Genomic DNA, 23120 nt, shown 5'->3' with positions numbered 1-23120 from the left:
AAGCCATGTAGCGAATACTTTCGTGCTTTAATAGAATAACTGTCTGTCAGCTCTTGTACGTTGGGTGGGAGGATCTAAGCACCTCAGAGGAGGGTAGGACAAAGACCTATTCAACAAACTAATATGAACACAGAAATATTTATTTTGATACCACAGAGTACACTTATCTATTTTCTTAAAACTGCTACTTCCCATCACATCAAAACATATCCCACAACCATAAGAACTCATAGATACCTCAAGATAGGACTACTGTTAATGACAACTTTATTCTCATCATTAAACAAGTCAGTGGTTTATTTCAATGGCTAAAGTGTTACTCCCTTCTTAACTATGAAACCCACATCACGGTGAATCAATGTGGGAAAACGTATGAAAATATCCACATTTATCCTGTCAGGAGAAATTGTTACAGCAGAATTAAATATAGGGTGGCTTCTCTTACCAACAGGTGGGCCAGCAGGAACAACACATTTCCTTTCCACACGAGAAGCAGGTGGTGCACTTTGGTTCTTAACCAAACTTTCCTGGATTAGATCCTGAACATGATTCTCATTAATCTTGGGGAAAGGAAGTACATGAACTCGCAGGTGAGATCCTTCCGTAGGTCGTGGAACTTTCTGGAATGCCATGTGAGGATTTGGATTCTCCTGAATTAAAATAAACACTACTTGAATTAAGGTATTCAGTACTTTCTATCAATATTTTATAACAAATCAGAGTATTATCTTGGTATCTAAACCAATAAAAGACTTATTTGACATATTATTTCACTTAGCAAAAGTGTGGAAGTGATTGTGTAACCCTAAGAGGAGTATCAAGCCTTCACTAGTAAAAACTTAAGCACGTTTGATTTAAGCATGTGCATAACACATAAAATAAATGAAAGTGCTCCATTTGAATGTGCTTCACTTTGGATTGAGCCCAAAGTATTCTTTTGTGTTTCAAAAACACCAAGTTTGTAGCTTATTGGAAAGTAATAAAACTTTATGCACTGTCTTTGTGTAGAATTTTAAAATGAATAATGCTCCATCACAAATTCATGTAACTGTAATTTTTCAATGTTCATTTTTATAAGATCAACCTTTAAAAACAAAAAAACAAAGTTGTAAGACAAGGCTAAGCTTGTATAATTCTGAAACTGAATAGATGTGCAATCCAATCCTCTTCTATACAGCACATGCAATTTTCCAAAATGATTAATACTAGTTCACAAAGCAAAAATTATACAATGTAAAAGTATGTACACTGTGTTTTTATGCTGCAGTATATGAACTGTGGGTAGTCCTATAGTCTTTATGCTATAGCAAAACATTTCTGTTCTCACTCCCTACAACTTTTATGTGGTTCACAACAATAACATAAATTCACACAAACTATTTTTATAACAGTGTTGATTTTAAATTTTAGTGCTAAAATACAATCACAATACATTGAACCCAGAACATCACATCAGCTGGGCATACAATAACACTTAACTGTTCTTTCAGACAGTGTTTATTTAAATTATAAGCCTCATTTCAAGCTTATTTACACAGAAAATCTCTCACAGGGGATTTTAACCTCACCTCCTTTTTCACTTTTCCATGTGTGCTTGCAACAAATCTTTGACACACACTATCTCTACAATATTGTTTATACAGCCACTCATCTCACTTGTCCTTTTCCATCATTTGATTTTGGCCTTAATTTAACACACTGCTTCTGTTTTAATTTTGTTTACATGAGTAATCTCATCATAAGCGATTCTATAAAGAAGTCATTCAGTCTCACACTAAAGCAACACTTTCCCCAAAACAGCACAATAATTAAACTCACAGGAACATGCAATGGCCATTCTGAGGATGTACCCAGACATCTTCTCCCTCTCTCAGATTTTAATCACAAATGGCACAATTCTAGCTATCAGCAATTCAGTGGTATGATAGAAAAGATGGTGTTAATGAAGGTTTATTCCCATTTTCCATTGTTGGGAACCCGGAGCTTAACAAAAATAATGATGAGCCTTTGTCTCATCCACATACACACACCTCAACTGGAAAGTCTCCAGAAACATAAATGTAACAATAATGATATCCTACAGATCACAATACATCTGCTCCGTTGACACACAGAAAAACAATAGCTGCCATACTTTCAGTATTGAAGTAGTTCTAGGGTTGCTCAAAAATGGCATTCGCTCTGGTTAGTAAAGTCAAGCAGAAACTATTGTTCCAAGCAAGAAAGTAGAAGCCACAGATACACAAGTAAGGGGACTAGTTTCATCTTACTTTATCTATATGGCTCCCATTTCTGGGCATGGTTTTGGTTGTTGCATATCTGACACAACTTAAAAGTAAGTGGCATATTTCAACTAATATTAAGAAAAGATACCTTGAGTTAGATTCAGTGTAAATGGGTCTCCAAAAGCAATAATCATTGCAGTTAAGTTATACAAACGAGTACCGTACTTTTCGCTCCATAGGACGCACGTTTTCCCCTCCAAAAATGAAGGGGAAATGTGTGTGCGTCCTATGGAGTGAATGCAGGCTCCCTGGCTTCAGCGATAGCAACGCGAAGCCTGCGCTCCGGAGGCTTCGCGTTGCTTTCGCTGAAGCCAGGAGAGTCTGGTCTTTGAGGCTGGCGGTGGAGGAAAGTGCCGCTTCCCCCCACCGCCAGCCCAAGAGGCTCAGGGGGCAGCAGGAAGGTGCGTGATGCCTTCGCGCTGCTCCCGGACCTGGTGTGGAGGCTGGCGGTGGGGGGAAAGCAGCGCTTCCCCCCACCGCCAGCCCCACAAGCTCGGTCGAAAAGCCCGCAGGAGCCGCACGCTCTTTAAAGGGTGCGCGGCTCCTGTGGGCTTTTGCGGGAGATGGGGGAATTCCCCCACCTCCTGCAAAAGCACACAAAAGCCGCACGCTCTTTAAAGGCTGCGGGCCTCTGCAGGCTTTTCTACGAGGTGGGGGAATTCCCCCACCTTGTAGAAAAGCCCGCAGGAGCCGCGCAGCCTCTAAAGAGTGTGCTGTTCTTGGGGCTTTTCCCCAAGGAGGGAGAAGGGAGTGACTGGCCGAGTCAGTCCCTTCTCCCTCCTGTGGGCTTTTGCGGGAGACGGGGGAATTCCCCCACCTCCCGCAATAGCAGGAAGGTCTGGGAGAAGTGCACAGGCTGCGCGCAGCCTGTCTGCTGCTCCCAGAGTTGGGGGGGGGATCATATTTTTTCCTTGATTTCCCCCCCCTGAAAACTAGGTGCGCCCTATGGTCAGGTGCACCCTATAGAGCGAAAAATACGGTAACTATATGTATAGCTTCAACATACATTCAAGGCTAATTCTATTTAAATTTCCACTGCTTCAATGATTCCTATTTAAATTTCTACAGCTTCAATAATTTGAAGTGAAACATTATTCAGTGGCATTATAATATGTGAATGCTTTGTACTTACATTTTTGAACAGCTGGTCTGCAAGTTCTCTGACATGCTTTAACATTTTTGATGAATTGCTTTCCTCAGATTTAATTCTCTCTACTTCAAATGCTACCAACTTAAAGGGAAAAAAAGGTTTTAGTTGAAAAAAATTAACTATTTTCTGGAGAGTAAAATAACTCTTTTCAGGATCTAAAATAAAGTTTAGTATAATGAAGACTCTGAGAAACAGTCCTGCTGCCAAGGACCCCAAACCAGAAGCTGCCGCTGGCAGAAGACTGGCTCAGCCCCACTAGTCTGCACAAATAGAGGCTTGGTCAGTCTGAGTCGTCCTTTTTGGAAACAGACTCCAGAAGTAGGATATTATATTTGATAAACCATTTCTAATCTGGTAGTATAGTTCTTTAAAATAATATTGACAACTGTCAATTTATATAGCACATTTAATATGCTAAGCAATATTATTATTATTATTCATTAAATTTCACTAGTCATGCCAGTTATGAAAACCCAACTGTTTTATTTTAAAAGCAACATTTGCCCATTCCCATTTCTTCTCTGCATTAACAAACTCTCATAAATGTCATACAGAAAGATTTGTAGGAGTATGTAAAACCATGTTATAATATTGCCATTGCAATTTTTAAAGATTCTAAACTGTCTGTAACATGCAGTAGTCACTTTTTATTTATTACAACAGAACTTGCAATATGTTCTCATGCATTCATTATGCCTGGGAATATTCCCATTGGTTCCACACCTTTTTTTAAGAACTTAAAATCAATTTTCTTAAAAAAACAAATGCATTCAGCAGAAAAAATTGTTTCCAGTGAAATTATTTGCAGGAAAAAATGTAATGACTACACAAAAGGAGTGCTTCAGAGGTAATTCATTGCATAATTTTTCACAATGATATATTTCATAATGGGGAACCAGTGTGGTGTAGTGGTTAGAGCACTGGAACTTGGGAGACTAGGGTTCAAATCCACACACAGCCATGAACCTTGGGCTAGTCACTGCCCAGTCTACCTGACAGAATTGCCATGGGGATAAAAAATAGAAGGGGAGGGGAGAACTATGTATGCCATTTTCTTCATTGGAGGAAAGGTGGGGTATAAATGTAATACACAAATAATGTGACAAAAGCATTATTTTTATGACAGAAAAAATTGTTACAGAAATTTAAGTATGAATATTTTCTCTCACTTTCATATTTCTTTTAAAATGTTTCTACCTCATCAAAGAGATCACAGGATCTGTAAGGAGGACCTCTCTCTGACACAAAACCAGCAAATGCCATTCCATTCAGGATTTTGGTAAGAAAATCATTCTCAATCAAGCCTCTCTGGCCCAAGAAGGCTGCCTGCGGAAACAAGTAAATGTTAACCATGTAAACACATTTTTTTCATATCATTGTACTTAAGAGTCAAAACAAGCAAACACAAAAAGATGGTTGCAATAGAAAGTAAGATACAAAAGCAAAGAATGAGCGCCTAACGCTTTTTATAAAACCAAACAGTGAACTTGCATAGCATCAAGGTTACTGTAAACAGAAAATTTTCCATCAACACACACATTCTCATTCCAAATATGTTTGGAATGCATTCAGAACTCTGTTTTCTTTCAGCAAACAAAATTATGCAAGGTAAGATGTAAAAGTTACATATTAAATGCATTTAACAGCTATGGGGTAAAAAACAACAACTAACTAGTACTAAAGCAAAATTAGGTGACGATACAAACATGAGCGTTTTCAATCTTGGTACTATTTGAGGGGGTTTTTGAACCACCCAATATGATGGCCCCCTTCCCCTTCTTCTAGGGCATTGGAGCATGCAATAGGACAAGTAAAGATGGAATGTGGGTGGGGCAGACTTGTGCTATAGAAGGTCAGGGGGGAAGTCTGTTGGAAAAACAACTTGGCAGATGAGTTTTGCTTCATGCTCAATGTCCGGTTGAGGTCAAAAAAATCCCCCCAATGGTCAAGTAGGCTAGGAAATGCTAGCTTGTTTATTCTTCCTTATTTTGGCTCACTTGCTGGAGCCATCTGGATTATTTTACAAAACTATTCACTGAATTGCGAATTAACATTTAATATGATACAAATTATTCACTCCTAATCTCTGCTAGTTGCACATTGTTATCAACTGGATGGTGCATGTTAATGTGTTGGAGGTTAATGAGTGTACAACTGTTGCTTTAAAGAGCAAAGGGGTAGACAAAGTGATCACCATTTCATTTTTTAGTTTAACTGCTATCTGTAGGCCGCTAAAGTATCATTGTAATTATCATTGGCATGCAGAAAAAACATATCAGGATTCAGCAAACTAATCTACAGTGGAGTATCAAACCACATCACTGACCTATGCAAGACAACTGCTGCACTAATAATTCTAAGACTTTTTTAACCTCTTAAAAACAAAAAAAATGCATGATCATCTAGAAGCTGATAACTTAGCTTTGCTTTTACCTTGTGAAAGTTTATGACAGGTTCTGAATGAATCCTGATTAGCTGAAGACAAGATCTATATCCTTGGAAAAGCTGTGCAAATAACCTAAGAAAGACACCTCGCACTTCTTTATCCTGTGAAAAGACAAGCAAGTTGAGTGCAACTATCTCCTATTAAACACAAACTAACAGAAAAATGCTTCCTCTGTCTTTAGGCGTAACATACCAAGAGGCGCAACTGGTATGGTCAAGTGTAAAAGTATAAAATCCTTTCATATGAACTCCAATGGCCCAATAAAAAACAACAGTCAGAGTGTGACATCTTTGTAGTGAAGTTTAACAACTAAAGTACATTTTAGAAAGATCTTTCATTAGGCCTTGAAAGGTGAAAAATTTACCTTTCAGTTAGGAATAAAAATGTTCCAAGCTTAGCCTAAACCAGAATTTAACCTATTTCTACTTCTGGACAGCTTCTTGCCAGAATGGATGGCATCACAAAGAGTAATACTAACAATGCCTGGGCTTTGTTATAATAATAATAAGTTTTATTTATATCCCGCCCTCCCCAGCCGAAGCCGGGCTCAGGGCGGCTAACAACATTAAAACAGTACAACATTATAAAACATTATAAAAATGAATTAAAATCAAAATTGATGGCAACCATAAACTAAAGTTTTGTAAAGATTGCCAAAGGAGGGAGTCAGGCTGCGCCCTGACCAAAGGCCAGGTGGAACAGCTCTGTCTTGCAGGCCCTGCGGAAAGATGTCAAGTCCTGGAGGGCCCTTGTCTCTTGTGACAGAGCGTTCCACCAGGTTGGAGCTGCAGCCGAAAAAGCCCTGGCTCTAGTTGAGGCCAGCCTAACCTCTCTGTGGCTTGGGACCTTCAAGGTGTTTTTATTTGAAGACCGTAGGTTCCTCTGTGGGGCATACCAGGAGAGGCGGTCCCGTAGGTACGAGGGCCCTAGGCCGTATAGGGCTTTGAAGGTTAAAACCAGCACCTTAAACCTGATCCTGTACTCCACCGGGAGCCAGTGCAGCTGGTATAGCACTGGATGAATGTGATCTCTAAGCGAAGACCCCGTAAGGAGTCTCGCTGCGGCATTCTGCACCCGCTGGAGTTTCTGGGTCAGTCTCAAGGGCAGCCCCACGTAGAGCGAGTTACAATAATCCAGTCTGGAGGTGACCGTCGCGTGGATCACAGTGGCTAGGTCAGGGCGAGAGAGGTAAGGAGCCAACTGCTTAGCTTGGCGGAGATGAAAAAATGCCGCCTTTGTTATAGCTGCAATCTGCGCCTCCATGGAGAGGGAGGTATCGAAGATTACACCCAAACTCTTAACGGACGGTGCTGGCACTAATTGCACCCCCGCAAGAGATGGGAGTTGCCCCCTCAGTCCCATGTCGTCCCGTCCCGGCCAGAGGACCTCTGTCTTTGAAGGATTTAACTTCAACCGGCTCCCACGTAACCATCCAGCCACAGCCTCCAAGCATCTGAACAGTGTGTCTGGGGCCGAGTCTGGGTGGCCGTCCATCAACAGATAGAGTTGGGTGTCATCAGCATACTGATGGCAGCCCAGCCCAAAACTCCGGACAAGCTGGGCGAGGGGGCGCATAAAGATGTTAAAAAGCATCGGGGAGAATATTGCACCCTGGGGCACACCACACACCAAGGAGTGGCGGGATGACAATTCCCCCCCAAGCGCCACCCTCTGTCCCCGACCAGAGAAAAACGAGCGCAGCCATTGAAGGACTGTTACTCATACCTTCTGAGGTATTAAATCTACCTGACATTTAATGATAAGGAAACATGATGATTCCAATCAGTCTCCTGAGCTCTGTCTTATTCTCTGATTCTCCCGCTTCATCCCTTTGCACATCAAGAAAGTAAGTGGTGCCCAAGCAGGTGGGAAGCCCAGATTATCTGTATGAGCAGCAGTTTGGCTGCCAGAAGGATCTATCATCAGTAATCAACTCAGGAAGAAGAAGAAGAAGAGCACAAATCTGCATGTTGAGATTCCTGCATTGCAGGGGGTTGGACTAGATGGCTCTCAGAGTCCCTTCCGACTCTATTACTCTTTGATTCTTATTAGTTTTCCATAAAAAATGCAGTATTGTGTGTAAGTGGTATTCTGAATTTGCATTAGTGCTAAATTTCAACGATAAAAAGTACAATGCGGGCTTACATCAGAGGACACTGATGAGGTACTGTATAACCTCATAAACCAGTATAAAGATATAGGATGCTAGTCCTATGTAGACGCACTGAAATTAATTGGTATGATGGTCATTAATTTCAATGTGTCTACTCTGAGTAGAACTTGGTTGGATACATTGCCTTGTCAGATAGTGACTTTCAATTTAACAGCAATTGTAAAAATAATAATGTTAAAGCGAAATGATAAAAAAATGTAATAATTATAAAGTATTTATGAAGAATACAGTAAAAGGAAAACCTTCATTTCAGGAAAAGCATTATTTTTTCTGTTTATTACAAAGCTAGAAATACTGGGTCTTACCAACATTTTGGAATGTGACAGAGCTGTTCGAGGAGGAGGAAATGCATAATCTGCTGTTTCCAAATCTGGATGTAAAACCTACAATTTTAAAGAACAAAAATTCAAAGGAAGCACTATGTTGGCAACATTTTCCTAAGTTTATTTTTCTTAATATAGACCCTTCCACAAACATATTTCACATTAAGCCTGACAGCAAAGGCTTGCATCCCATTTAGATCCTTACCTCCCCCCCTCCTATGAGACTGAACAGACAAAAAGACTCTAAAAAAAATATCAAGCAATGCCCAGTAAGAAAATAATTATAGCTCAACAATAAAGCAACTCTCAACAATAAAGCAACTATTGGTCTTTTAAGTCTGTAAAGGGGGAAACAGGACAGACAGAGTTGAAGATGTATGTAACAAGGGGTATAAAACAAATAAATGTTTCCTTTACAATTTCCTGGTGATTCTTGCTTTGTTTTTATGCTTGGTCTATGTTGGTCTAGCATATTAGTATGAAATATTTGCCTCTTTATGTTATTTGGTAACAAATTGAGAAAACAAAAGTGATGCATTAAAGGGTAATACTGGAAATTATACTTACTAGAGAGAGGGCAGTTTGAGTCTGGTGGAGTAGTGGTTCAGGGAGCTGGGAGAGGTGAATACATTCGGGAATTTTAATTGTACCACCATCCAGATCTGCTATAATTACATCTAGCTGAAAGACAATGGCAAATGAATGAAAATGTTATATGAAATTTCACATGATGGATATGAACACAATTGAAATATTTTTTTAAAAACAGCAGAAAAATCTCATGGGATGCCTCTTGACAACTGTGTTGTGACCTCTGGTTCTTACTCCCTATTTCAGGGGATGAGGTCATGAATTCACAAGGAGCATCAGCAGGTGAGAGGGAACTACACTGAAAACAGACCTAGACATCCCCACATCCATGAAAGCCCAGGTGTAAGAGAAGCTTGTTTTGCCAGCAACTCTTAGGCTGCTTTCAAATGACCCCAACCCAGAAATCCCCCCCCCCAATCTGCTGCAGTGAAGTCAATGACTGTAAAAGCAGGCTAGGCCCTTTTAACTGAAGAAGCTTTGCTCATCTGGTGGGGTGGGGGCTAGTCACCGAGCTAGAGCTCTACTGTAGGCTCACTGTGGGTTTACTTGCTGTTGAAGCAACATAATTTGAGCTTCTTCCTCTGATGCTTCAGCCAGAGGTGCACATGGAGCTATCCAGGGTGCTAACTTGTTTTGTCTGAACATGCATCGTTGGAACCTGAACTTGGCTTGGCTTAACTTTGCCTCATTGTAACCTGAAATTGCTTTGCTGAAATCTGAACCCATGCCTAACTCACTCCTGCATGGACCTGTAAATAAGAACACCACCTGTAACAAACCACAGTTTTGATGATGTATTAGAAGCAAAATATGGAAACCTGTATCCTGATAAACAGTGCACTACTAGGGGCACAGTTGAAGTGTTGATATTGAATAGAACTGCAGCATGTACTCAACGGATTGATTAGATCAACTAAAACATTATTATTGACAGACATGTTTAAAAAAAACCAGGCAGTAGATAAAAAATGTTACGTATTTATCATAGAATAAATATCTCCTTTTGTCTATTTCACTAGAGGGAAAGGATCTACCAAGATGTTGTGTACAGTGGTACCTCGGGTTAAGTACTTAATTCGTTCTGGAGGTCCATTCTTAACCTGAAACTGTTCTTAACCTGAAGCACCACTTTAGCTAATGGGGCCTCCTGCTGCTGCCATGCCACCGGAGAACGATTTCTGTTCTCATCTTGAAGCAAAGTTCTTAACCCAAGGTACTATTTCTGGGTTAGCGGAGTCTGTAACCTGAAGTGTATGTAACCTTAAGCGTATGTAACCCGAGGTACCACTGTACTGCAACAAATAAATATGTGCATTATCTAAAAAAATGGATGATAAATGTTAAATAGTAAACCATCTTTTGTATTCTTCTATTTTGTATTTGAATACATTTATGTTTGTTTATGGGATGACTAACAATACATTTAAAGCCATTTTATGTCGTTAATTTGCTTTATCCACTTGCTTGTTACAGTTCTTTTTATTATGAAGATGATCTACCTGAATTTTATGCTCAATAATTTCTCTGTATGGCAACGTAAGCAGGGATAAAACTTGGTTGAATATACTCACAAGTTCATGAATCTCGTTACGGAAGACAGAATGCACACCAATAATAAAGGGTGTGGGTGAGCTGAGAACTTCAAGCAGCTGTGCAGGGAGAATTGGAATGTATGGGTAACTGGGGAAAAAGTGAAGGGAAAAACTGTAGCAACTTGTTGAACATAACATATTACATGAAGTAGCTTTCTTATACTTACCATTTCCCATATATACACCTTTTAATTTTTTTTTTAAAAAATCACACACTATTTGCACTATAGCAGCAAACACACATTTATCTACAGAATTACTTGACTCAACCATTTACAAATTACTTCCCACCCCAACACAATATTATTTATCCATGAGTTACAGATAGAAAAATCTGATTTTAGGATTATCAATATTTAGACAGCAAGTATTCATTTAAAATGACTGTCAGTTCACTAGTTAAATCTGTATTTTACAGATAACCCTATGTAAATATATTTTAAACAGTTATGGAATATAAAAGTTATTTCAATAATGTACAGTCTACTAATGTGAAAATTAACAATACAAACTAGGCAAATAATTTATGCTTATTTAAGCAGAAGGAATTCTGACGATCTGTTAATGGTAATAAGTTGTACCTAGACGAGGTTCATGGCCTTCATAAGTAGTTAGTTATCACCCTGGGTGTTCCCACAGCCACAAATCTAGGATGTTGCTGAAGCATATTGCGGGCACTCCAGCTATGAATGTTGTTATGCACAAATAATAAAATCTGATAAAGTTGCATCTGATAAAGTGGACTGTAGTCCATGAAGGATTAAGTTGTAATAAATTTTGTGAGCCTTCAAGAGTGCAATGAGGCTCTTGTTGTTTTTGCTGCAGCAGACTAACAGAGCTACCCCTTTGGAAACACAGTATGAGTATAACACCAACACACTAACCACGATAGTGTCTGTCCACTTCAGATAGATCTGAACAGATTTAAAATAACAGATTTAAAATAAGACCAACCCTTCCTGGAACTGGGAGGCAGAGAGAGACAACCAGTGAAAGTTGAAATATGTTTAAGCATCTTCAGCACACCAAGTTTCCCCAATGTGCTAAGGTCTATATTGGCTTTAAACCAGATTACATGAGAATCTAATATAAGCTTGTATTTCTGGAGTTCAAAATCTTAGAAATTTTGAGCATTACATTCTTTAAACACTGTTGTTAATTTGGCTTTTGACTGCAAAATATAATGCATTTTACTGTTTTCCATGTAACAAAATGTATGAATATAACCTGATACAGCTACCAACCTCTTTTGAACAATATATCTGAAAATACGTTTTTCAATTAGGATTCTAATTTTGAATTTCTGAATTTCAGTTCTGATGCTAACTCTTAGATGAGAATAGATCTCAATGCTTTGAAATGTATTAAAAGGAAATAAGTTGAATGAGTTGCATGCAGTAACATAATCTTCTGTAAAAATGTCTAATATCTAATTAGAGGGAGTCCATGTGAAAAACTCACACCAATATGGATTTGGTGTTCCTCAATGCCACGAGTTACACAAAAGAGCTTACCTATATTTGAGAGGAAACATTAAAGATTCAAGTGCTCTACTGGCATCGCTCAGTCTTTGGAAACTTGCAGAATGAAAGAGGACCTTATTTTCTGTAAGAACTGCGCAGAACAGACTCAGCACATTTTGAATTCCTTTATAAAAAAAACACACAAATTTTAGGAGATAGAAATGCACTGCCAAATAAAAGTTAAAATGAAGTAACTAACATTTTTGGAGTCACTTTAGGAAAATCTGTGGTAAGAATATAATGTGCTACATCTTGGGGATTTTCTCTTTTCCATGACACTCAAGTTTTGTTTGTTTGTTTCTTTTATTTTAAGGCTGGCCCGCTCCTCTATGATTATTTCCCTATGGTTGGAATATTTTGTGTTAGATGTCTTTCAGGATATTTGATCCTATTTTCCTAACAGTGCTCAATAGTGACCTGAAATGGCATTTTGTACAAGTATTTGTGCTTCCGGAGCCAGGCAAGTGGTTAACTTATCAACCAAGCTTAATGTATCAACCTTTACATAACGGGTCTCTGAATACATTAGGTTGTTGTTGTTGTCAGCGGAAGAACAGAAAATGTCTCCTAGAAGTTATCTGTAAAGTATAAACTGAAAGTTTTAAGTCTGAACAGAAGCCAACACAGGTTATGCAAGCGACTGTAAAAGATTAGCTGGCTGTAAAATCTAAACAACTCTCGCATTAATTGAGTTAATGAATCAAATGCTACTAAAAAAAGACAGACAATAACTTATTCCAGACATAAACAGTATACCAATGCAATGTCTAAACATTTTAATGCCCTGGGGCCAGCCCTACTATTTGGAAAAGGGAGGCAAAGATCTCCAGCAGCAGCTTGTTTTAGGCACCTTGCTCAGTCATTCCTCCTAAGCCTGCCCCCCACCCATCCTCCTCTGCTGGAGCTATGTGTGCTACATGCATGTCATACACCCTCTAAGCTAGCCAGCTGCACAAGGAGGACATTATTCAATTGTTAGCCTTGAAGTAAGTTTCAATTGTCAGTCCAGTCTGCTGCTGTACAGGAGGGTGGGTGGGGAGGAAGAAACACATATTGTCCTTTGCCTCAGGCAGCAAAATGTTTTGGGCCTGCCCTGTTAAAGAATGTACTACTACGTTATGTGCTAGATTTGTTTTATTTTTAGAAACTGCAAGTTGCGGTGAGAGTGAAGTGCATAACTTGCAACATGTGGTAGCTGTTAGGTGCCATCATATTTGGAAACACTTCCTCGACGATGGAATTCTGAAGACATTTTATGTGGGATTATTGGTTTGTTGTTCTTATTTTTACTATATATTTTGTGGTTTTATATATTGTGAACTGCCCTAAGATCTGCGGATGGGGGGTGGTATACAAATTTAATAACTAACTAACTAATGTACTAACGTCACATTAGTTTTTGCAAAATTACTTGCAATAACCTGCTTAGGTCTTAAGTGTCAATGACCTTTTAAGGATCCATTTATAGATTAAAATGCTTACAAGTACTACAATGCTATGGCTTGGAATTCAGACTTTATTCCCACTGGCAGGAGCATCACTGGAGAGGAATTCCACCCATGTGATACTCCGGCTATTGGGAGACAATTTCTGCAGATTCCACCCTCCCCCTACAGTGCCTGCAACTTTAAGGGGTCTAAATTTGGAGAGAAAAATTCTGCTCTTCGGTGCACATCCCTGTGTATATCCCAGTGCATTTAGCTGTTAACCAGAAGGTTGGTGGTTTGAGCTGAGCCAGGGACAGCTGTGGGCAGGATTCCTGCATTGCAGGGGGTCGAACTAGATGGCCTTCGTGGTCCTTTCCAACTCTGCAATCTTATGATTCTATGAAGAGAATTCCCCCACTCCCCATCATTGAAACTGTAAATTGTGCAGTCGGTCACTCACACAGCCTAAAACAACTGGGCTTGAGGAAAGCTAAATGCCTTACATGGGGCAGCTTCTATCTTCTTGGGACCACAGGCTAAACAGAAGCAGCTGACTTGTCAGTCAGCTTGTCAGTCCTCACTGGCTGAGGACCTCTGCCTACATTCTCTACTAGAGCTGATACTGACTGTCAGCATGATGGCAACATGGGATTTCTGGAGATTTGAGGGAAGTAGTATGTGCTTTTTTAACCCACAAGTTTCTTGCATACTTTGGGTGTCATTCTCCACCACCTCCCCTGGTATGCAGGAAATAGCCCCTGACCTGTTGTTTCCCCTGTTTTCTCTCTTGCAGTATGCAAAAACTATTTTACTGAGAGGAGCAAAAGCAAGCAGTGGGGGAAAGTTTGGTTTTTTAAAATTACGTGACAGCAATGCATGGCAAAAGATTATGACAAATGAAAGGGTTTGAAAGAAATGGTATACTTCTAATGCTTTAGCTGCTCAAGAGACTATTAACCCAGATCAACATTTTCCCTTTAAAATCATTCTTATGCACAGGGTTGAATTAGAAGACATACATTGCTTCAACAGATCTTATTTCTATTATAATGCACTCTGGTGATGTTTAAATAAATAGATAGTTATAATAATTCTGTTTATACCAGCCACACTTATCAGTGCCAAAGATAATTTAAAAGAGCTATATGGGCAGCATAGATAGGTCCTTGCACCCAAGAAACATATGATCTAAAATAGACAGTGAAGAAACAATTGAGGGAAGGGAAGACCAGAAAAGGAAGTGAAGAATGAGCGCAAATGCCATTACAAGTGAGCAGAGAAACCAAAGGTTATGCAGAAAAAAATGGTTCTGATAGAGAGAGGTGGGCATGATATACAGCAATCAAAGCAATACACAGTAGCAAAATCACCAAATACCAACCAATCACACTGGATATACATTTGTGAGCTGCATTCAGTACTCTCAATACAGATACAGCTCCCCAGCATTCCTCTTCTCACTTGGAAGCCTGTTAGCTCACATTCTGCACCCCCACTCTGGTTACTCCAATCTCTCACCTAGAAAAAAGCCTATCCACAACTCGGAGTGGATGGGTGCATGCCCCTGCCCTAATTACATCCTCGTCCGAAATTAGTGGCCTACCACCTCCAAATGAGTAGGCTCCCCCCCCCCCGAAACCTGCCATAGCTGGGGCAAATTCTTGCTCTTTACAAGTAGAGCTAGATGGCTAAATCTTCTGGCTCTCAAACAGGCTGCAGTTCTCCAGGTGGAGGTGTAGCAGAAGTGCTGAGGAGCCTACCCTAAATGTGAGTAAAATAAGTGAATCAATGGAAACCACAAACTTTCAGATTCAGTCATTCCTTAATTTTCTTTCTAGAGGTTTTACAGCTCATAAGGCAGGCTCATGATATATCACATTCTGCAAGTAGCTTCCTCTGTAACTCAAAATTGCAGTTGGGGTGAGTAAGCATTTTTCTACCTGCAGGAATTTGTTCTTGGAAGCAAGTAAATATGTTCCATAAGTTTTTCATTTAAACTAATGAAGGGCTTGAGTATATGGTTTCAGCTGTACAAGATCTGGAGTTCATCAATTTCGCCTTCATCACTTGGTGACATTGCAAAAAAACAAAAACCACACACTGAACATGTTACTATTTAGAAGCCAACATTTTACAGAGTTCAAAGACGACAGAGTATGTGAAAGCCAAACAATCCCTAAAACACTACACATTTTTTTAAAAAGAAAGCATGTACGGTATTAAAACACTGAAAGTGCGCTGATCACTAGTATAACTTCCTTTATTTTCTACATAAATAAATGCATCATGCAAATTTTGACAGTTTCTTTGCTTTCGACAGAACTTTTACAATTACCAAAATTTACAGCTTTTTGCATCCCTATAGATGAAATATATTCATGTATATACAACTCTGGTCAACAAGTCGTACAAATCATGCCCACTTCAGCTGCAGCTAACACCTACATGTATTCTGCCCAATACCAAACTGGCTGCTGCTTTAAAAGTAGAACTGTTAGACCGTGGGGTTTCTTGCTAGCAGAGCTTTTAAATCTGTGGTTGACCCAGATAAAATGGGACAGTTGAAGGGTAAGATAAATTGTATTTTATTTTTTAAATCACAAAGTCTGAGTAGAGGGTTATATATTCAGACAAATTGGGATCAGTTTCACATACTTTGGATGCCAGATTGTGACTGGGTTGTTGTTCATGTAATTTAACTCTTCACTTCTGACCACTGCTACAATGGTCTTTAAAAATTACTTATGTTCAGATTATCTAAAGCCACTATTTTGGAAAGCGGTTTGTCTGTCCGTCTGTTCTCTATAGGTCTGGATGCCTCTTAAGATATGATTGCCAAACCTGGCATGAGGATTCCTGATGTGGGGGTGGCGGTTTTCATTGACTTTGGAACATTCGCTGCCATTGAACCATTGGTGTTAAATGTCCAAACTACATTAATCTGTACACCTCTGAAGAAACTATCAGCCAGTTTTATGTGACTTTGCCAAATTGGGTGTGACAGTTCCAAGTAGTGGCAATTCGGCTGGCTTTGAAAATATCATTGCTCAATTTGGCATGACGGTTGCCAAGATGGAACCCTCTTTGTCTATATTTGGATGCTAGTTATCATGCAGAATCAAGACAGCAGACCAAACCTAATTAAACATTAGCATACCCACACTTGGTGTGTTTGCGTGCAGCCCGAAAACTCACAAATTACTCTATCCATATAAAAATCACAATATTTTCCGGTTTCTTTGACTTTATACACTTCCTACTACTCACATATATAGTACTTGATAGTACATGGGAGTAGATGTTCTCTACCACAGTACACAAACAAAACAGATAAGCTTCAGATTTTTTTAGATATTTATTTAAAAAAAACTTATAAATGCATTTTTTTTAAATTTAAGCCACAACTGATTTAATTAAAATCATGAATATAAACAACTTTATATTTTGTCAATTAAACAGTACAGACACTTTATTAAATAAAATAAATATAATTGGGTGTATTTTTATTTAGAGGTGTATATTTTGAGAGTAACAGTCTACATATGCCTGAGGGGCCTATAAAGGTAGGCTTTAGAAAAACAGTTTTCTAAGCTCTTGATGTCTGCAAAACAAAAAACACATGGGAGCTGATGACTGCAATCCTATACTCATCTACCCGGGTATAAGCCCTACTAAATCCAAAGGGGCTTTCTTCCAAGTAAACATGTATAGGATTGTACTGTAAACTGACCTACAGAATATATTCAAATATTCTGCATTTTTAAAGGAGCCTGCATCTGTTATTGTAAGTCCTAAGAGCTAAATGTAATAACTGTTTACTTCTCTTCCTTCCTTAAACAAGTCAATGAAATAAACAAGCAAAAGGTCCTTTTCAGCTCCTGAATGATAACTTATTGCAACAGCAACTTCTGAAGACAGATCAGTGTTGCTTCCTGGTGCTGGAAGGCAGAACTATATTTGTTGGTAACCTTGAACTTCAAGGTACATCCGTGACACTGACTAGCCAGGGCACAAACAGACTAGACAACACAAAAACATATCAACAATCTTTCTCATGTTGATTATTACAGATTAAGATTCCATAGTCAAGCATACATCCTGTTGAACATTATCCATATGCTGGAAATTTTTGAACAGAGGTTTCCTGACTGACCTTCACTGTTTTCAAGTATTTGAAATGATATGTAATTTGCACTAAAATATCTGACTTCCTACTTTTAAAAAATGCAATCAATCAGCCTGCTTCCTGTTGTTCTTTTTAAGAAAATGATTTAAGAGACACGCATGCACACAAAAGTGCATAGTTCATTGTTCAAACTATTACAATATTATTCCATGGTACAATGTTTCAGAAGTCTAAAAACATCGACTGTAAGATGCTTAAATAAAATGAGCAATTATAGACACTGGATTAGGGTATTTACCAAGATCAATAAATTCTCTAACCAATATGATGCAACAGGTTCCAGGCTCTTAGAATAGGTTATAATTAAAAGCTTAGCAAAAGAAATAATCTGTAACCTAGTGAGACTAATCCACAAAAATGGGTCAACAACTTCGAGAAAGCTTTTCTGAAAGATTATGGTGGTTGGCACAGCCCAGTACAGAAGTTGTAAAAGTTTTATAATGCAACATCTTAATAGGAATGGGAAACAGGCTTGATTAAGAGACAGTTTAAACTGGAAGAGACATTTTGAAATATTATTCCAAGAAAACTGGTACATCTGCCTATTAAACTGACAGTAATTTTAGGAAGTAGAAACAAACTCAAATGATATTAGTTCATTGCTTATTTTGGGTGCTTAATATAATACAAAGAATTTAATTACTCTCTAGATTTACTGAATTCAGCATTAATAATAATAATAATAATAATAATAATAATAATAATAATAATTTATACCCCGCCCATCTGGCTGGGCCTCCCCAGCCACTCTGGGCAGCTTCCATAGAAACCAAAAATACACTAAAATATCACACGTTAAAAACTTCCCTGAACAGGGCTGCCTTCAGATGTCTTCTGAATGTCAGGTTATTATTATTATTATTAATAACAATACTCAGTTCAAACCAGAAACTCAGCACTGCTCAGGACTCAGCAAAGGCCAAACATGTATGAACCCTGATACTCTAAATGAAAAGGAGATAAATGTTAAAAATCAGGAACTGTCAGTACCTATATATTGGCAAAACAGACTTTATGTGAGCATAGAACAGTAAACATAGAAAGGAGGTGGGCATTCTGAGTATTCTGGGGTGCGGCTTTCATCTTGCTTCAGGCCGAGGGAGCCGACGTTGGTCCAGAGACACCTTTCTGGGTTATGTGGCCAACATGACTAAACTGCTTCTGGTGCAATGGGACACTGTGATGAGTGCCAGAGCGCATGGAAACGCTGTTTACTTTTCCACCGCAGTGGTACCTATTTATCTACTTGCACTGGTATGTTTTTGAACTGCTAGGTTGGCAGGAATTATTTTCTATCTCATAGCTTTTTGCCTGGTGTAAAGTTACATATATAAAGTTTTTGGAAGAAACAAGGCAAATACTATAAAAGTATTTGGCCATCAGGTTACTCTGAAAGAACATCTTAAAGTTATTAACCTGAAGGAGCGTCTCCACCCCCATCGTTCAGCCCGGACACTGAGGTCCAGCTCCGAGGACCTTCTGGCGGTTCCCTCACTGCGAGAAGTGAGGTTGCAGGGAACCAGGCAGAGGACCTTCTTGGCAGTGGTGCCCACCCTATGGAACACCCTTCCATCAGATGTCAAGGAAATAAACAACTGACTTTTAGAAGACATCTGAAGGCAGCCCTGTTGGATGTTTTATCATGGTTTTAATATTCTGTTGGGAGCCGCCAAGAGTGGCTGGGGAAACCCAGCCAGATGGGTGGGGTATTAATAATAATAATAATAATAATAATAATAATAATAATAATAAACACAACTTCAGTTTAAAGATAATAATGTGAGAAAGTTAAAAATATGAAAAGTTGTAACAGGCCCAGGACAAATGCTGCAAGGTACTATTTAGGCCTGTTTACATTCACAAATCCCTTTGAGTCATGGATGGATACAGAAGCAGCATACAAATACAATTGCTTTCAGTCTTCATTCACTAGTTTTTACATAGCTTCTCTGTGCCCCCACCTTTCATACCCATTTATCCCCACAGCTCTTTTTTTAAAAATAAAAAATTGTACTTTATTTATTAAATTTGTTAGTAGCTTTACCTTTCCCAAGGCAACAGAAAGTGACTTACAACCAAGTCTCACAGAACTGGCTGATAGAACACGAATAATTTCTCTGCTTAGGATATGCATTCTAACCAGTTATCTTCCTCCACACCACGTATCCCCTATTTCTAATTAGATCACAATACCATCACCATCATTATTAAATATCTTATATACATTCCCAGCAAAGTAGTAAGAGGATAGTGGAAGACTGAGCTGGAACAACCAGGTGGCATGTTGAGTTACGGAAAAGCTAAGCAGAATGTGGGACAATGAAGGGAAGTTTTGACAGCTGCTTCCTCTGCTATACATTTTTATGGCTAAAAAGAGTCCAAGATTACTGTACTCTGTAAGTCTGACAGTATAACAGCATATGGATATGTATTTGTTAACTGAATGAAATGTTCCAGTGATCCAGCAATTACTATGCTAATATATTAGCATATAGCTTACCATATTGGCCCAATTATAGGCCGCACCTGAATATAAGCCACACATTTAAAAGTTGGGGGGTGGGGAGAAAAAAAGACAATACCCGAATATAAGCTGCTCCCTTCCTCACTTTCTTCCGTCCTGACCTTGGGGGAGAGAATGGGGGACTACGTGCAGGGCAGGCACCACTTCACCGCGCTCCTGGTGTTGTTTGGCCTGCACTCCTAGCTGTGTAAATGGGCGGGGGGATCCATGTTATGTTGCCGGCAGCCTTTCCCCTTCCTCGCTCTCTCCTTTTCTGGCCTTGGGGGAGAGGACGAGGGACTATGCGTGGGGCGGGCACCACTTTGCCACGCTCCTGGTACTGTTTGCCCCGTGCTTCTGGCTGCATACTGGATTATTTTTGTAAGCTCGCAAATATAAGCCACACTTTAACTTTTCACAGTTGGAATTTGGGGGGTGGGGGGAAGTGCGGCTTATATTCGGGCCAATACGGTATATGTTTATGGGTCAAAGTATGGGGTGACAGCTCAGCTTCAAGATCCTAGAGCCATTTTAATCTGGTTTTAGGCCTGGTTATGGAACAGAAATTGTTTTAATTGCCTTGGTGGGTGAACTGAACATGAGAAGTGCACCCATTAGTTCCATTGGATCTCTCTACAGCTTTTGATGCAATTAGTGTGGAAACACTAATTGAGGGGATGAGAAAATACCCTTGCATATTAGTTTGAGAACATGTCCACCTGTGCAAACAGACAACATTGACTCTAGATGATGGCATTGTGCAAAGGTGTGTACAACTGCCAGTTGCTATGTTCAAAGGAGCATGTGGGGGGGGGATCGCCCATGTGTGTTTCAAAGGCTATGTGTATAAACATACAGCCTCAATTGTTTGTAGCTTCCACCACTATACAGTGGTACCACAGGTTAAGAACTTAATTCGTTCTGGAGGTCCGTTCCTAACCTGAAACTGTTCTTGACCTGAAGCACCACTTTAACTGATGGGGCCTCCTGCTGCCGCCACGCCGCAATTTCTGCTCTCATCCTTAAGCAAAGTTCTTAACCTGAGGTACTATTTATGGGTTAGCGGAGTTTGTAACCTGAAGCGTCTGTAACCCGAGGTACCATTGTATGAAAAGTAAAGTACTTTTAGAAAAAGGAGGGGTCCTGATAGATACAGCACTTCATCAGTGTTTGTATTTGCCCATTCTGGATGTTCTTTTTATTTGCATTCTTTGTAACTGTTTTTCAGAATAATCAAGCCTTCAAGTTGCTGAAGGTTGCTTGGCAATTCATATCTAATAGGTCACTGGTAGGTTGACATCCTGTAATAAACATGATCTGGGGTGGCCTTCAGACATTTCAAGTGTAATATTCTAGTTGTTGTGGTCATAACATCCTGAAACCTTTGATAGAGCAAAAGCAGATGGGTGATGCAGCACTACCAAATGTCACACAGACTCTCAGATGCCATGTGTACTCTAAGCCTGTGTGCCACAAAAATGTATGGCATATTGGCTGAGTGTGAACTCACTCAGAGAAAGCAACTGCTTTGAAAACTATCAAGTTAAATTTTCAAAGTTCATTATACAGTTAACACTATTGCCACAGACACTTATGCTTTGAACTTCAAAATTTAAGATAGCTGTTTATTCTGTACACATAAATTAAAATTACTACTTTAAAAAGTACTGAATATTTGCAATAGTCCAGTACTGAAGTTGTGAATTCCAGTAATCATGAACTGTGGGCATTCAAATAGAGATTATCATCCTCTTTTGCGGCAAGAAATTAAAAGTTAAACTTGTAATTATTTCAGACTTGTAAAATTACTGCTACATTTGTTTTGTGTGTGTACATATGTGTTCAGTTCCAACTCTCCTTTCCTCCTCTAAATCACTTGCTTTCTCAGGCCAAAACACCTAGGCCACTAAGTATATTTAGAAGTGAGATGGACAGCTCTGAATCCTATGGTTCACAGTTTATTTAGGGAGATATTGGCCCAAGCAGCATGTTACTACAGTACATAGTAAAATAAATAAAAATAAACTGTTTATAATATTCAAAGAAAAGGCTCAGCAAATAAATAATGAGAACTAGCTTCATAAGCATTTGTTAATTAAAATGTTAACCTGCCCTTCTTGGCAAAGGACCCCAGAGCAACAAGATTTGTGAACTTTCCAGAAGTTCACAGAATTAATATATCAGGGAGCAACTGCATCTGCTCTGGGTTGTTCAGACAGCAACACATCAAATTCAAATTATAGCTGCAAGTTCAAGAATAGATACTTGGTTATTTTTAGCTGACTTTGCTGTGGTTTCCTCAAGTGTGTACATGAGTGTTTTACAGACACTTATCTGTTGTTTATGCATTATGAATTTGCCAAGAAACACTGTTAGGTCTGCAATATATACACTTGCCATGTAATGTTCAAAGTGGTCCTTTGTCTTTCAGCAGTCTGCTCCTAATCTAGATGCAGAAAATAACTGTCCATGGAACTATGCCAGCTATTTTTAAATTTTAGTTAACATTACTAGATGTAAATGATACCACATGTTAACATTTTTTTGTTCAGATGTATATTTGTTGATCTTAGTAGACTTAGAATAATAAAATTTAGAGTTGGAAGGGACCCTAAGGATCATCTAGTCCAACCCCCCTGCAATGCAGGAATATGCAGCTATCCCATATGGGGATCAAATCTGCAACCTTGGCATCATCAGCACCACGCTTTAACTGACTGAACTATCCATCCTGACTTTCAACTTTTGTAATAAGCTGCTTGCAGCTCCACAGCCCAGTCTGAATTCATAAAGCAACTCAGGCCTTTAATTATGGTGATCTTGACAGACCAGTAAAAAATACAAACTGAACCTAGTGAGAGAAGTTATAGTTGTAAGCCAGTCCTGATGGCTGTAGTTCTGATGTAGGCCTGAAGGTTTCC

At 39.1% G+C, this 23120-nt stretch overlaps 1 protein-coding gene across 2 annotated transcripts in view; it reads right to left on the bottom strand.

Annotated features, from left to right (window-relative positions):
* SBF2 (SET binding factor 2) overlaps positions 1–23120 on the bottom strand; it is a 214480-nt gene that overhangs the window by 86528 nt on the left and 104832 nt on the right. For both annotated transcript variants that reach the window (XM_081918027.1, XM_081918028.1), the window contains exons 7-14: positions 12075–12207; positions 10540–10648; positions 8945–9058; positions 8360–8437; positions 5869–5982; positions 4633–4761; positions 3418–3516; positions 446–650 (exon numbers count right to left, since the gene is read on the bottom strand). In XM_081918027.1, the coding sequence (XP_081774153.1) occupies positions 446–650; positions 3418–3516; positions 4633–4761; positions 5869–5982; positions 8360–8437; positions 8945–9058; positions 10540–10648; positions 12075–12207 (981 nt within the window). The remainder of the gene's footprint in view (positions 1–445; positions 651–3417; positions 3517–4632; positions 4762–5868; positions 5983–8359; positions 8438–8944; positions 9059–10539; positions 10649–12074; positions 12208–23120) is intronic.

Source organism: Podarcis melisellensis (assembly GCF_964234715.1).
Source record: "Podarcis melisellensis genome assembly, chromosome: 1".
Taxonomy (NCBI): Eukaryota; Metazoa; Chordata; class Lepidosauria; order Squamata; family Lacertidae; genus Podarcis; species Podarcis melisellensis.
This window is presented reverse-complemented; position numbering and strand designations above follow the sequence as displayed.